Genomic DNA, 15,094 nt, shown 5'->3' with positions numbered 1-15,094 from the left:
CAAGTTTCTATCATATTTCCTCTTCTCTGAGCCTTAAGCCTGGTCCAGAAACCCTTTAGGGTTAAATAGCAGCTAGGTTCTGCAAGACCCAACACATTGTTTAGTATACACCATCTGAATTGTTGTACCCACAACGGGGCTGTGGGGTCAATTGAGCATAGGTACTTGTAGTGGGGTGAGCTTTGCATGATCTTTGACACTTCCTCTTTGATGGTTCCATAGAACTGCTGTTTGGTTGCTGACTTGCTTAAAGGAAGGGTAATAGGGGAGTGTGTCCTTGTTCAGAGGAATTTGGGTAGCTGTCTGGCATCTGACGCCTCGCCTCTTGCTGCTCATTTCGCCTGCTCATCGGCTGCCTCATTCCTTGCTATTCCCTTGTGCCCTGGTGTCTATCTGATCATTAATGTTCTGCTGTCATTGGAGGAGATAACTTCTCTGAGGTTGTTGTAAAGTATATCAATGAGGTAGTGTCCTAGTTGGGAATGGAGGGCGCACATCGTTCTTATCACTGCTTGGTTGTCCATCCCTAACTACATTGTGTACATTTGTTTCCTTCCTCCTGTCTCCTTCAAAAGTTCGACCACTAAGATCATTTCTGCTATTTCTGCCTCGTAGACGATGTGTTCCTCTATCTTTCCCAAGTGGAACCTTTTCTCGCTGACCATTCTTCCTTCTCTCATCAGCACTGCTGCCACTCCTACTCTACCATCTACCGCCAACCCATCTGAGTATACTCTTATTGTCTTGTTGGCTGCTTCTTCCTCCTCTATGACTTTTCTCTCTTTCTGCGCGATGCTGATGGTTATGTCCAGGTTCCACTTTGGGAAGTGGTGGACAGGTAGAATTTTCTCCATCATGATTGGATTGGTTCTGAATTCGTTCATCAGTTTATGGAGTGGGGATGGGTGGCATTTCTGTCCTGTAAAGTCCCTTTTCTTGCAGTATTTGAACACTGCCCTTATCTCGCTAGCCAGTGGGTGTGTCGAAGGGAGTGTGGCCATTCTGAGTGTAGCTCTGTAGCATATCTTGTAGATTGATTGCTGGATGGGTAGAATGTTAGCATGTGTGTCTAAAATGCCTATGGCTGATGATCTTAGTCCTCCTGTAATGAGTAGCATTGTTATGCACTGTACTCTTGCCATTTGGGATATGAAGTCTTAGGTGCCTCTGCCTCCTCCTTTGTTGCTGTTGTTTTTGGCTACTAGTCCTGTGCACCAAATGTCAGCTGTGTATATCATTTTGGGAATGACCACCCCCTCATAGAGTCTCTTCACTAATCGTCCGTGTATCCCTTTGGTAGGGCTAATCATCCTCTTGCATACCATCATATACACCATGCCCTTGGCAAGGGCTCGTGTGGTGTATTCTTTGAACTTCAGCTCATCATCGATTATGATGCCCAGGAACTTGTGCGAGCATGATGGGTTGATAACATGGTTTCTTATGGTAATTGGGAGGCGCGGGACTGGCTCTGTTTTGTGTGGGTTGTCTGCACTTGGAAGTCTTCATAGGCAGAGTAAGGCGGTCTTATCTAGTTCAAATTCTGTATTGTGTTTCTCACTCCATTTGAGGGTGCCGTCTCTCTTTTCCATCATGTTCTTGAGCTTGGTGTTAGACTCCTCATATGATTTTCCTCTGGCTGCTACTGCGACCTCGTCGATGAATCCTAGGCTAAGTTCTCCTCTATGTGGGTTCGGGTCGGCTACACGTAAGACTTCTGCATTATAGAAGATAAAGCTTAGCAGTGACATGGAACAACCTTGATCTACTCCATCTGCTATGTTGAAGACTTCTGATTGGAAGTTGTCAAATACCAGTACTGTCTTGCAGTTCTCTAGCCTGCTTCCATACCAGTCTACATATTCTTTGGGGATGCCTGCATTGCGGAGGGTGTGTAGTAGCTTGCTTACAACGATACTTGGGAATGCTGCCTTGACGTCAAGAACAGGAGTGAGACATATTTGTCCTTGGAGGCCCATGTGTCCATGATGAATTTCGTTAAGAGGTGCAGTGAGTCGGTGGTGGATCTGCCTGGGTGACCTCCAAAGTGCATTGGGGGGAGGAGACCATTGCTCTCTATAATATACATGATATTATCCACTATGCATGATGATAGTATTTTGGCCATCGTATCGAGAAGCATAATGGGGCGATACACCTTTGGTGCACTGTAGTCTGGGCAGCCTGGTTTGCGCAAGATTATCATTGATGAACATTTCCATTCCTCTGAGTAGATGCCTAGAGTGAACGTGGCCCGAAAGATCAGGGCCATGTATGGTACTAACAGGTCAGTGCATTTCATGTACACTATGTTGCTGACCCTGTTGAGTCCAGGCTTTGAATGGAGATAGGCAGTTGATGGCTCTGTGAATTTGCTGGTTAGTTATTAGTTCAAACTTGCATACTGAGGGAGGATAAATAAAACTGGGATTTACGAAATTGTTTTCTGGGGGAGGATGGAAGAATACTTGATATAATAGTTTGCTTTTTTATTTGTTGTTTTGTGTGGTGGTGTTTGGTGCTGCTTGAGGGTCTTAAAGGGTCTTGATTCTGGTATGGATCTGGTCTGTTGGGTTGTTAGCTGTGTACTTGTGGAAGGTCCATGTTCCCAAGAGCATTAGTGTCTCTAACTATTCCTTCCAATGGTGTTCTTTCGCCCTTTTGATGCTCTCTGAGAAGCGGTTGTGTGCCTGGCAATATTCATTGTGGATTGGGTCTGTTGCTCTGCTTGATCGGGTGTGCACCTTCCGTCCTAGTTTGCATACGTGTTTGTGTTCTGTATCTAGATCTTTTGACCACCATCTTTTGGCCTAAGGTGATGGTTTGATGCAAGGGACTCTCTTACTGACTGTCTGTTGGATTACATTAGTAAGTGCAGAGAATGCCTCATGGAACTGGTCTTGGGAGTTTATCTCGACCACTGGGAGGATAGCTTTGAGTTTGGCGGTTAGCATCTTCCTGAACTCCTCTCATTCAACTTCTTGGTAATTTAGGTGTGGGAAGGTGTCTATGTGCTCCAGTTGTAAATCTATGGTGCTAACTATGGGGAAGTGGTTAGTTATTACTGGTTGAAGATGTGGTTCCACATTGCAGTAGGTGAACTTTTCTGCAAAGTTGGCTGAGCAGAAGACATTGTCTGGTCTGGTGTGGTTCTTGGTGTTGGAGGCTTCTAATGTGGCTATGGCTTGTGGGAGGACTTAAACCATGTTGTACAGGGCTAGGAGGTTAATTAGTGCGCCTGCAGCATCTAGGTTCACTGCAGAAAAAGATGAGTATTATGAGGGGAGCGAGTTGTCGCGAGCTTTGCTCTCCTCTCATGTGTCATTCCAAGAAGTCCAAAGTGTGGTTACTGTCGCATGGGTTATATATATTGTATATGTGTACCTTGCCAAAGGGGCCAGTAAGTTCTATTGACATGGTGTTGGGGGGTTTGAGCAGGACAATGTGCCAAGTGTTCTTCAATAGTCGTTTGTTGACTAGCATTATGACCTGTGAGCACTGTGGGAATGAGTGATGATCAGCTAGATATATTACGTCCCACCAGGATCTGAGGTTGGACGTGTTGGCAAGATTGACCAGGTTGAGATATGGTTCTTGGATGTATGCTAAGTCATATATCTCCAGGTCTAGGCTTTTGATCATATGCTCCCACGCTGGGGAGGACTTGCATAGGTTTTGTTGCCAGATCTTGAAGTCATCTCTCGTGTCTTGGTTATTTGGTGCATCTGTCATCAGTTCCAGCTGGAGATGTTGTTTGCTGTACCTGGGATATATGGAGCCAGTGGTGGGGTGAGTAGCCAGTGCGGCAGGGTGCTGGGTTGGAGGTCTTGCTGGTCAAGGGGTTGGAGGTCTGCATTGGATGGCGATGAAGTTGGGAGTTGGAGTTGAGCCATTCTTCTGGTAGGCAGTGTTGAGCTTGTGGGCCTAGAATGAAATTAGTGTTTTGGGGTGGTCTCTTTAGTGGGTGTTGGCAGTTTCTGTTGACTTCCTGCCATTCATGCTGATTGTTGGTTGGTTGCGTGTGATGCTGTTTCTGTTGGAGGTTTGAGTTAGTAGATGTATGCCGCTGCATGAACTCCAATCTATTGTTATCAGCATTGGGAACAGTATAGAGACTCGTGCCTCTCATTGTGTGATATGGCAGTTTTCACTAGGGAGTACATGGCACGAACTTGTAGCATCACTCTGCATGCTATCCGCAGCTATTCCTATATGAGGCGTAGCTTTCCTGCGCAACGCTGTAGGGATTCATTTCTGGCTGGGCTTGTAGAGACTGTTTTTACCTTACCTTATGTTGGCACTTTTGTAGCTTACATAAGCAAGTTATCTTTTCACCAGTTACCAGTATGAGTTAGAGTACTCAGCAAGTTTTCATGATATTTCCTCTCCTCTGAGCCTTGAGCCTGGTCCAGAAACCCTTTAGGGTCAAATAGCAGCTAGGTTCTGCAAGACCCAACATTGTTCAGACTCACCATCTGAATTGTTGTACCTTCAATGCGCAACATGCGCATGCACTTTCCCGCTGTAGAGACTCGCGCCTCTCAATGCCTGATATACGGCCCTATGAACCACATATTCCCTACATGTTCCAGCTCTTATCCAAAGGATCAGTCATATGCGCTCCCGCGCACGCGCCCTACGTACGTGTCTCATTTGCATGCCTTATATGCACTCGCGCCTTCCGCACGCCTCCCCTTAGGTTCGCGCGCCTACCTGTCCGTCCTATGTCCTCACTGATTTACTGGTGCGTTATTCTTATCTCTTCCACTGAATTGACGTACACTTGGTCCGATCCCCGCGCTTACATACAGAAAGTCTATCTTAGGCTTTAGAATATATTTAGAGTTGATATGGTTACTCAGTTCGGTACCGCGCTCGGAAGCGCGCCGCATAGCGCTATCTCCCTTCTTAAATAAAGGAAAAGTTCCTTCTACTTTGGTTACTACTTTTCCCCCCATTTATCTCAGTATACTGCAAGTTGTATAGTGCACCTTAGTACTTGAAATCAGATTATACTTCTCTATCTGCTACAGCTTGCACTTCTACTATACTTGAAAACTCTTCCCTTATCGCTCATAAGTGCACTTCCGCATACGCGCATGCCCCTCACATCTCACGCGCCTTCACATCACTCACGCACGCATCTCGCGCGCCTTTGCATTGCTTACGTGCGTTATCTTCTCGCGCCTACCAGCGCCCGTCTAGTTGACAGAGTTTCCCTCCACCTTATTCGCGAGGAACTTCTCTCAGTAGCTGTCCTTTGGGTCGAGTCATATTCTCGTATCCAGGTCTTGCTGTAGAGCCCCCTTCTTTTAGTGTTTCCACCCACAGTCAAGATTCCTCACCTTCACCGCGCTTCACGATGTATATGTGCGCGCTTTCCCGCACTTGAGCGCCCTATAGCGCCAGCCATCCAGAAGCATCCATCCACTGTCCACCAAGCTCTCTAGTGCATATATTTCCATTTCTCTTATTTGCACATCATTCCACCTTTATTTTATCATAAACCCTTACTTACATATATCTTTACATACCTTACTCGGTAGCGCTTCGGCTCCGCATGACAGCGCTTAGGCGCCATATAAGCGCCAGCATTACATACTATTACGGACTTTCCACTTGACCTCCCACTTACCCACTTACTACCTAGCAGAATATAGTTGCAATCTATTCCTTGGCACCTCACACTCACATCTCTGGTCTTGCATCATATCACCACTTAAGCAAACTCAATCTTACTCTCTCATTTCCGCTCACACGTGTGCGCGCTTCCCGCGCCTTGCGCACACCTGCACTTTCCCGCACTTCGCATTAGCCAACCAACAGCGCCTACTTCTAGATCCTTGCTGCACTCGCTTCCCCTTTAGGGTCGAATGCACTTGTCGTCTCAAGTATAGCAGACTAGGCAACGCGCGACCTTACAACATTTATAGATACAGTCAGGAGCATCATTTGTTCCTCTCAGTATTGTTGTTTCTACACCGGACCCTCACCCACACCTGTGCTCGGGTTTGACCAGTACATTACCTAATCGAGAACTATAGCGGTACTTACACTTGTACTCAACTGCCTAGTACTTATTCATCAGGCAAATGACCTGAAAATGATAATTCTTTAGAAAGCTTTATCTGATCTAAAATACGCACAATATGTATCAAAATTGTACCCAAAATGAGAAAGCTTTGAATACCCGGACTTAGTTCGACGGATCGGCCAAATGCAAAGTTGTGACATCCAACTGCAACTGCCTGCCGGTTATCGCCGAGATGGTATATATTACAACATCCACCTACCGTTGCGAAGGAAGGTTAGGTTGTTGAGAGCGACCATTGCTGCATAGTTGAGGACCAGTGGCAATGCACTATCATCCCTGGTTGTGATATATAACCTTTGATTGTTTTTGCAATATCTGAATAAATGCCAGTGTCACATAAAAATTTATATGGCCGGACTGCATTGGACCAACACCACCTAGAGCTCAAGGTTGTCACATACCTACAATGCAGTACCAAGCTGTATCACCTTGGTTGCTTTAAGCAAGAAGAGCTTGTCATTATACCAGCGACAAAAATTCCCTTGGTGTTGACATTAGATATGTAGTTGAAACACTAGCCTGTGTTGCTAACATCTACCAAGTATACTGTTCAGGCGACGAGCGACAGTACACTATGATCCCGCTTAGCCCTGATGAAACCCGATAGCCATATGCACAGTTAGTCTGACATTCGATGTTCTGCCAACTCCAGAACAAAGTCAGCATCGTATATAGTTGTATATGGCTATACAAGTGGTGCTTGCTATTATGTGCTCAACAGAAACTCCCTCGGCGCTAACATCAGATATGTAGTTGAAATGTTAGATGACGTTGTCCAGACCTTTCAAGCATGCAATGTGAGTGATGAGCGGCAGTGCACCAGCACGCTGCTCATATGATAGTCACTGAATACAAAGTTAGTAAGTCATTTTATCATGCACCAACTCTCCTTAAAAGCCGGAGTCAGATAAAGCCTTCCAACGTCCGTCCGTTTTGGATTTACGCTGCCCTGGGTCCAAGGGCGCGGAACGATGATAGCGCGGTACCCTCCATCAGTTATCTGCCAAAGAATAGCCATGACTTGCAAGGTGAGCGATTTGAATTGTTCTTGGCAATATCTTCCTGATCGCCATAGCTGGGCAGGGTCCCCCAATACCAGACTGCGTTGTAGATGACTACAAACGGTGCCAAGGTGTTGATCATTAGTAATTTGGTGTCTTCCATCTTCATGCAGTTGACGTGTGATCATCGTATCTAACGGGAGCTTGATATTTTCAACTTGCTACTGCAAGCAGGATGTTAGCCGTACATTTTCTTTTGTAGGGCTTGTCACAGCGGAATTTCAGGGCTTGGCATTATGTTAGGATAGTATCTACTACATAAGGACGTGAATGAGTGCTAAGAAGGGACCACATTTGGACCCGAAATTTGTTTCAAGGCAAGGCGTTTTTGCCGGATCTTCGATAACGCACTGTTGGCAGTGATAGGTCGTTTGGCAGCAGAAGAAGTCGGAAAGACCTGGCTGAGTACATGGCGATGTATGAGCCTCGGCGACATTAGAGTGATAACAAAATTACCGATTCCACCACACCAGCAGCTCGTCGACCTCCTTTGACTCCTCAGGATCTTCCAGGAGGTCAAGGAGACTATGATAAAATGTCTCTGAGTTGGTGGCCGTGTCGGTCCTTGAGAACACCGACAACGAGGTTAAAGCGAATCGGACCTTCAGTCCATGTCAGAACTACCTGCGTACAAGAGAATGGGTGTTTGACAAACCTGGGTTGCTATGTAAGCTATGGAAGCAACAGTGACGGAATTCATGCCATGGAGATGAGCATTTCCGGATCGTGTGGCTTTCGGTTCCCTGTCAACTGAACTTGGAGACGTGAAAACGTGCTTGTAAGCCTGGTAAAATGTGTTACAGAAGAAACTTCATGAATAGACATATGCCACGCACACATACAAGTAAACGGCTCCTAAGGAGACCACACCACAGATCTTCGGCGTCATAAGTATGATGAGCATATAAAAAAACAGGCCATTGATCTCCGCAGACTAACAGCTCGCCGCTTCGAAGGTTGTCCTTGGTCCTTGTTTATAATGTGCAAAAATAAGTTATTAAGATTGCAGATATATCAAACCAAAACTTACTGTGGGTCATTCCAGTCTAATCCTGCAGGACAAAGTAGGGACCCTGTAAGCTCATGGTTAAATCTGCGCTCGATTTTCGAATTTCTGTGTAAAGGGGGTCGGATCGCTTCTCCTTTCGGGGAAATCCAATCAAGTACAGCAGATTTCAGCGTTTTCGTGTCGTCACCTCTCACGCCCGCAGCTCCTTTGCCTATCTACAAATTGTAAGCAAGAGCACTGATCATGGAGAGAAAGGCGTACAAGTTCTCCAACGTGAAGAATTTCTTCTTCAGACCCATTTTTCAATTGTTCCAAAAGGCCAGGATAAGATTCTATGAGCTGCTCGAATACACGATGTTCTCGCCGCTCTCTGCCAGATACGTCAATCAGTGAGCGAAAATAAAAAATACAGTTTTTTACTCAGCGGAAAACTCCTCCAGTGGAGTATCTTCCATCTGCTCCAGTCTCAAGATACCATTAGTAAGTAAGGAAGGGTAGTTGCACAGCGCAAACACTGTTCTTCCAAAGTGTCGTCCATGGGAAACAAGTGGGTCAGACGTAGAGCTGAGTAACAGGATGAGTTTACAAAACCCTGTGACCATCATCGAGGCAGCTTATGCCTTTTTTCGAGGCCCTATTTGAAGGGCTGACGAACCACGTTTGCTCGGAACACTGGGATTGGTGTCCTCAGTCATGAGAGCTGAAGAGGAAGAAAGTGTGGTCCAGTGTGCGCAGATCCTGGATCCTGAATCCAGGTTTTTATCTCATTACACTGTGACATAATGGGTATTGGCAGTTAGTGTCATGTTGGTGGCTGGCGGTATAGTTGACTGGCAGACTTGGCATCAGGGACGACCGGTGAAGGTACAACAATTCAGATGGTGAGTCTGAACAATGTTGGGTCTTGCAGAACCTAGCTGCTATTTGACCCTAAAGGGTTTCTGGACCAGGCTCAAGGCTCAGAGGAGAGGAAATGTCATAAAAACTGCTCAAGACTCAGACTCATACTGGTAACTAGTGAAAAGGTAACTTCCTTATGTAAGCTACAAAAGTGCCAACATAAGGTAAGGTAAAAACAGTCTCTACAAGCCCAGCCAGAAATGAATCCCTACACCGGCCCGGTTTAGTTGGCCATTTGGCCGAAATCTTAAAGAAGCGGCAATCTTGTGAAGAAGGGCAAAACACGCAACTCGCTGCGCCATCAGGGAACACATTTGAATATGGGTCAACACTTGGATCACTGGCAGACCTTTAGACTGCAAGGACAGAGTATTAACTTGAACTTACGGTAATTTCAAACCTAATGACTGGCAGCGGGGGCCTGCTAACCATGCCTTCCCTTAGAATCGAGTTCAAGGGTTACACTGATCAAAAGGGTGAGGAACTCGCCCGTTCTGGTGCAAGGTTTGTCATTAATCCTATCATCCATCATTCCCAAAGCTCATCACCAACCAGCGAAGTGAACGTTGACAACAGTCTACCAGGGGAGAACGAGGCTCCCCATCTGCCAGTAAAAGATCAAGAAACAGGCGAGGTGGAGTCAATAGACACACTCAAACAACGACTAAAACTTGCGGAACAAAACTGTGCAAGGCTTGAAGAACTTTATCAAACATACAGACTTCGTTGGTTAGAGGAAAATTATCAGGCAAGTGTGCTAGAAGTATACGCACCGGCCGGAATCGATACCTGCTCTCTGCGTCAGCTCGCATGGAATGCTCCTTCTCCGATCCAAAGTATGTCTGGCGTGTGCTTCTGGTAACAAACTGACCATCCTGCGCAGGCAAAGGCGAAGTTGAGTAAATAGAAGGATGTGGGGCACAGAGGAAGGGAGTGGTTGAGTCGCGGCACTGGATGTGGTAAGTGACCGTCGACTAACATATGCATCAAAGACAGAAGTTGCGCACCATCCAGTCAGCTGAATTGAAGAATCGATTTTTTGACATTGGAGAATAAGCTCGTAACAAAGTGATTTCCATCCTGAACCGAATAGAATTCTTAGGACAAAAGCATCCAGGCGGGTCGCATAAGAGGATGCACCACCGCGACCACTCGTACTGTCAGAAAATTGTTCATGATTCAATGGTCAACAGATGAATGATTAGGGAGACGATACCACTCACTGTCCAACCCATCTCTTTAATAGTTATTCACCAGCCAATACCCCCTCGATCTACGCCTCGGAGTCGACAACAGTTTAGTAGCCTGTGATCTCCTGCCACACCATCCAAATTTGCTTCTTGAATGGCGGAGGGATGTTGAGCAGCTTGGTTGCGCGTATGGGTGTAGTGATCATATAATGATAAAAATTTCAGTGTGCAGGAGACGTAGATGGGTGGGGCGTTGACTATCGAACCAGCCCCCCCCCCCCCTAGACGAAGGAAAATAGTCCTCGTAATCTCTTTCGATAAGGAGGAAGATGGGAGATTACTCACAAAAAGCAGATGTGTTGCCCTCCGTGTCGCGTCGCCAAGGTGCAGTCAGTGCAAAGTTGCTTTTGAAACTCTCAACGCGAGATAAAGTGAGTAAGGACTTAAGCTTGACAGTACAATACTTAGGATTACAAAGAGAGGTATACGACCGTGAGCGCGGAGTGTGCATATCTTTGTCGCTAAGTGAACTGACTAAGCTACCTAATATAGTCATATTACCGTGGCAATCACGCTGTTACAGGGGGGGGCTCGAAGTTTTGCCAGGATGATGTCAGAAGTTTTAAATTTGCACCCCTCTTGCGCGAACATGGTATAGTAATATACATATACTGTAGCTAAGCCCCAATGGGATCGCAAGTACAAACTGCTTAAGATATATCGTACAGCTGGTAGCAACGATAGAAAGATAAAATAAAAATGTAGAACGAGACCATGGGCGACAGGCGGAGTGACTCATGACATTACTCAAATTCGAAATCATCAAAGTCATCCGTCACATTATCACGATCCACCTCGTGGTAACACATTTTGTCTGATGGAGGTGGTGGAATAAATCCACTGGAAAACGATAGTTTGTCTGTAGAGGGCCATCAGCACTTCCAAAAAATACTGCCAGGAGACCTACTAGTGGTAGAGCGGTCACATTCGTGGGCATTTTCAATGGCCACTGTATAGAGGTTTATCTCAGCTTGGGCGCGGCGCATCTTTGCCTGCAAGATAAGTAACTCCAACCCAAGGTTGCGCTGATAAACAAGTTCGCCATCGACAGTAAGAGCATGCGACGTCAGTCCTGACTGACATGTGTGTTCTGCGCAAAATGCATTGTAGAAAGCTTGAATGCCAGTGGCAACCCATGTGCTCAACATGGGTAATGATGAACCGACACACTTCAAAGACAGTGAGAATAGCCAAGTACATGAATTGCAGCACTGACGTTCAAAATAACGGATGTTCGTTTAGCTTCGTGCGTAGTAGTGGGCTCAGATATTGATGAAGGCTCGTCCAAAAAAGGGTAATTTGACATCCAAGGTTCAGCGAGGGGAAAGGCGTGTCATCTTTTTAACCAAGCTTCACAGTTATCTTGCGTTGCTGTTGAACAGGCTAGAGGGGAGCAAACTGCAGAACGTCTTGATATTTTTGAAGGAGGCCTGATGTCCCGCTTGACTGGACAAGTAGACCAGGGGACTGCTTTGTAACAATAATGTTCAGGCTACTGACTCATGTGCCAAAGTTAAGGAAGCTCACGTTTCCGGTGTTGCCGCAAGTATTCGAGGGCCTGACTGTACAAAGACACCTCCATCTGGCATTGTTTCTTCTTCTCCTCCATGAGAAGACGCTCTACAACGACATGCCCTTTGTCCTTGAAGCCATCAGTGCAGCGGCTCTGATGTTGTCGGAGTAATGTCTCCTGCTTAACTTCTATAATGTGCTCCCCAACGATTTCCCAAAGATCACCAGGATAGACTCGATCTTTCAGTAAGAACGATAGAACCTTTAATTCGGTCCGGAGCTGTATTAAATGTCTTTGAAATGTGCAAATGAATGCGAGGATATGTACGAGCCTTGTCAATTGCAATGAGCTCTATATAAGCATCCAGTAATTCCATGCCGAGTGAGTTCGCGATTCAAAGAACATTGATGCGAGTAGTTGAATCATCGAATAACTGCAAATGTGAAAAACAGGTTGACATCACGGATGAATCAATGTGACTTAGGATCTGGTATTCATGTTATTACGTGTCTTATTTGTAGCGGCGACTGAAGAACGAGCACCTGAGAAAACCATTACTATTTACAAGTCATGGCCAGCCAAAGTCTCTGGCCATCAAGAAGTTCTGATTTTCCAAGTAGGGCTACAGAGCTTTGATGACACCCAAAGAGCACAGCTAATTAGCAGGACAACAATCAGTAGAACTTAAATATGACACTCTCGTGCATGACATGATAGGCACAAGGGAAATGAAATTGCTATGTCTGGCGAGAATGGTCAAAGGAGGTGCACAGAACTAGAGCCTGCAAGCGATTAAAATCTTACACTTAGATGCAATTGCAAATTCATACACCTGAAGGCCTGTGCTTGGCCAACATGTGTCAAAACAATTGGTCCAGAGCATAATACGACTTGGATGCAGGTACCTTTTAGCAAGATTTTTCGAATGGCACGTAACTAGGCAAATTTAGTTTAATAGCCTAAATCATGCATATATTTCATGACTTACGGGGGGTGGGCAAGAGATGATCACGTTCATCCGTCTCTGCAGGATATTCGTGCTGTTGGGCAAATCATCGAATGGCTCAACGGCAAATGAGCTTCCCATTCTGTCGGTACTGAAGGTCGCTATATGGACGTCCGAATGAGCTTTGTGGAGACAAATGTTGACCTGAGAATGGGATGTCGAGCAATGAACTCTGTCCACGAGCTATGCAATTGTTCAGGGTCAATTTTCTGGGTCATTCTATAGGTGAACACATGTTGAAATCAGGCATGATGACGCCTTTGCCAGGCGCAAATGAGTGGTCTGTGCTGCAAGGTCAATGATGCCCAACTCAAGCATTGTAAGGCTCACCCCAAAGATTAAGTCGTCGGACTGGCACAAATGGTTTGCGAGAACCGAAGCAAACGTGCGAGTCAACATGGCCTGCAATGTCACTTGGCAATGGGCACATTGGCATTGAGGACATGATTGTTGATGTACCGAATGTGTCCTCACTTCTTCTCATGCAAGTCCTTGATTCGCCCAAAGTGGGGTATGAAGCATGTCTCGCAAAAACTCTCGTGAAGCACCGCAAGCTCGAAAGATAGGCGATCCGGCAATGATTTCACCCATAGATTGAATAAATAGGGAACCGTGCCACGAAGTCTTAAGCAATTAAAGTTAATCGACCGCTTGTAAAGATGAAAAACACTTACACAGGCACCACATATCTCTAGCAGCTCATCTGGAGGGTTGGGCTGCAGGTATTCAGAACGCAGTGATGACTTGGGCAGGGTTTTCACCGTCGAAGAACGTGCAGTTAAAAGGAAACACGAAGTGTAGTTGTAAAAGCTGTTGAGATCAACCGTGGTCTCATTACAGCTATTTCGAAGTGAGAGGCTAGAGATGAAGTTGGTCCATCTTGCCTTGCGATGATTGGCGAGGGAAGAGCAGTGACAAGGCCTATGAGACCAGGTAAAGGACAGATATTAGTACATTCATATTTGCTAGAGACACCAAGAGGAAGGACGGACAGGATCACAAAAATGCTCGAAAACTAACCGTCATCAAGAGCGACAACATATGAAGCACCAGTCAAGCAAAGTTGGACCCGGCGTGACACAAGGATCGCCGTACGTTCGTGCACGAGCTCTCCTTTGATGCACTTGAAGTAGGTATGATCAAGCTTTTTGTGCACCTGACAAGTTCACCTGCAAGTGCAACTGTGATCAGTATGTATGATGCTGAGTAGCAAAACGCAACATACGCTACACTCGCCAGATTCAGACTGGTCACCATCCTCAAGGATCTTGAGGTCGCTGATGAATGCGTAAGGATGCAGTCAGTTGAGCTTTAGGAGTGCAGCCGACCTCTAACGTCTTCTGATAGCGCTCTTCGTTGAATGGTAGACCTAGCAAGGTATTGTCTAAACATGGCGATAAGTGTGCTGCAAACGGTTCAATGTTCATAGCTCACCTTTGATATATGCAATCTGGTGATGAACACAAACAAATGGCCTGGCTGGTGAGGATGTCTGCCTCACCGAGTATAGCTGTATTACGTTGAGTATAATTCCAAAGTTTGCTCCATAAGACGTACCCAATAATGACAGGGTCTTTCCAATGCCCAGCTTACCACAAACGAGTGAAAGGTGTCCTTCGGGGAATTTCAGGACAAGATCAACGAGCATGAACTTGTGGCAGGGCGTATGGTGAGACAGTGATCAACGGATCACGAAAAATCACAAGTTCCAGGAGATATGGTGTTGATAGGTTGGAACATCGTGGACTCAGGACGAGGAACAATATTCAGTGTAGTTCGGTTGAATACCAGCCTGCATACGGTATTTACCGAAACCTTGTTTTGTGCTGATGCGGCGCCCGATCGACCAATATCTGATATCTTGCTGAGTCACACGGACATACTTAGTTTACAGTGAGAGGTAAACCAGAGGATGGGTAGATGAGCGCATGCAGGATCGGTTTGATCGTAAATAATCGTGAACGGGTACCAGTGTATGTAAGGCAGCAGCAGCGGCATTAATGTAGCGGCCAGACAAGGCTTAATGGTGGTAGTCTAAGTATGTAGCAAGTTGAAGTCGAAAACTAGATGTGTTGGTGGTGGTGATATGCTACAATATGGTATATGATTCGGAACACAGTGGGGGTAAGGCATGAAATGAAGATCATGATAGCATCTCAGTCATATCTAGAAATGTTTGTTCAAATTGGTGAAACGAAAGTCATAGCACTCACACGAAACAACGATTTAACTTTATTTGCGACACGGAGGACCATGTCCTT

General features: G+C 45.8%; 6 protein-coding genes across 6 annotated transcripts; 1 reads left to right on the top strand and 5 right to left on the bottom strand.

Annotated features, from left to right (window-relative positions):
- Positions 1-530: 530 nt before the first annotated feature.
- Positions 531-1,118, bottom strand: HD556DRAFT_1241228 (uncharacterized protein; the record flags this gene model as incomplete). Its single annotated transcript, XM_041298178.1, has 1 exon — positions 531-1,118. One exon carries the CDS (start codon positions 1,116-1,118, stop codon positions 531-533), a length of 588 nt encoding a protein of 195 aa, XP_041157928.1.
- Positions 1,119-3,321: 2,203 nt separating this feature from the next.
- HD556DRAFT_1241185 (uncharacterized protein) lies at positions 3,322-3,642 on the bottom strand (the record flags this gene model as incomplete). The annotated part of the gene is made up of 1 exon (XM_041298177.1): positions 3,322-3,642. The coding sequence occupies one exon, from the start codon at positions 3,640-3,642 to the stop codon at positions 3,322-3,324; it is 321 nt and encodes a 106-aa protein (XP_041157927.1).
- Positions 3,643-7,432: 3,790 nt separating this feature from the next.
- Positions 7,433-8,766, bottom strand: HD556DRAFT_1241238 (uncharacterized protein; the record flags this gene model as incomplete). Its single annotated transcript, XM_041298179.1, has 7 exons — positions 7,433-7,556; positions 7,612-7,757; positions 7,811-7,939; positions 7,992-8,124; positions 8,186-8,379; positions 8,426-8,534; positions 8,585-8,766. The coding sequence occupies 7 exons, from the start codon at positions 8,764-8,766 to the stop codon at positions 7,433-7,435; spliced, it is 1,017 nt and encodes a 338-aa protein (XP_041157926.1).
- Positions 8,767-9,494: 728 nt separating this feature from the next.
- Positions 9,495-9,967, top strand: HD556DRAFT_1310129 (uncharacterized protein; the record flags this gene model as incomplete). The annotated part of the gene is made up of 3 exons (XM_041300376.1): positions 9,495-9,568; positions 9,605-9,900; positions 9,948-9,967. 3 exons carry the CDS (start codon positions 9,495-9,497, stop codon positions 9,965-9,967), a joined length of 390 nt encoding a protein of 129 aa, XP_041157925.1.
- A 1,090-nt stretch (positions 9,968-11,057) lies between these two features.
- On the bottom strand, positions 11,058-11,620 carry HD556DRAFT_1445537 (uncharacterized protein; the record flags this gene model as incomplete). Its single annotated transcript, XM_041306952.1, has 3 exons — positions 11,058-11,173; positions 11,222-11,483; positions 11,531-11,620. The coding sequence occupies 3 exons, from the start codon at positions 11,618-11,620 to the stop codon at positions 11,058-11,060; spliced, it is 468 nt and encodes a 155-aa protein (XP_041157924.1).
- A 1,991-nt stretch (positions 11,621-13,611) lies between these two features.
- On the bottom strand, positions 13,612-14,481 carry HD556DRAFT_1445536 (uncharacterized protein; the record flags this gene model as incomplete). The annotated part of the gene is made up of 6 exons (XM_041306951.1): positions 13,612-13,754; positions 13,854-13,989; positions 14,059-14,110; positions 14,169-14,238; positions 14,302-14,343; positions 14,391-14,481. The coding sequence occupies 6 exons, from the start codon at positions 14,479-14,481 to the stop codon at positions 13,612-13,614; spliced, it is 534 nt and encodes a 177-aa protein (XP_041157923.1).
- Positions 14,482-15,094: the final 613 nt, after the last annotated feature.

This window comes from Suillus plorans, assembly GCF_016647745.1.
Source record: "Suillus plorans strain S12 chromosome Unknown HD556scaffold_45, whole genome shotgun sequence".
NCBI lineage: Eukaryota > Fungi > Basidiomycota > Agaricomycetes > Boletales > Suillaceae > Suillus > Suillus plorans.
The sequence above is the reverse complement of the archived record's forward strand: the minus strand, read 5'-3'. Positions and strand labels throughout refer to the sequence as shown.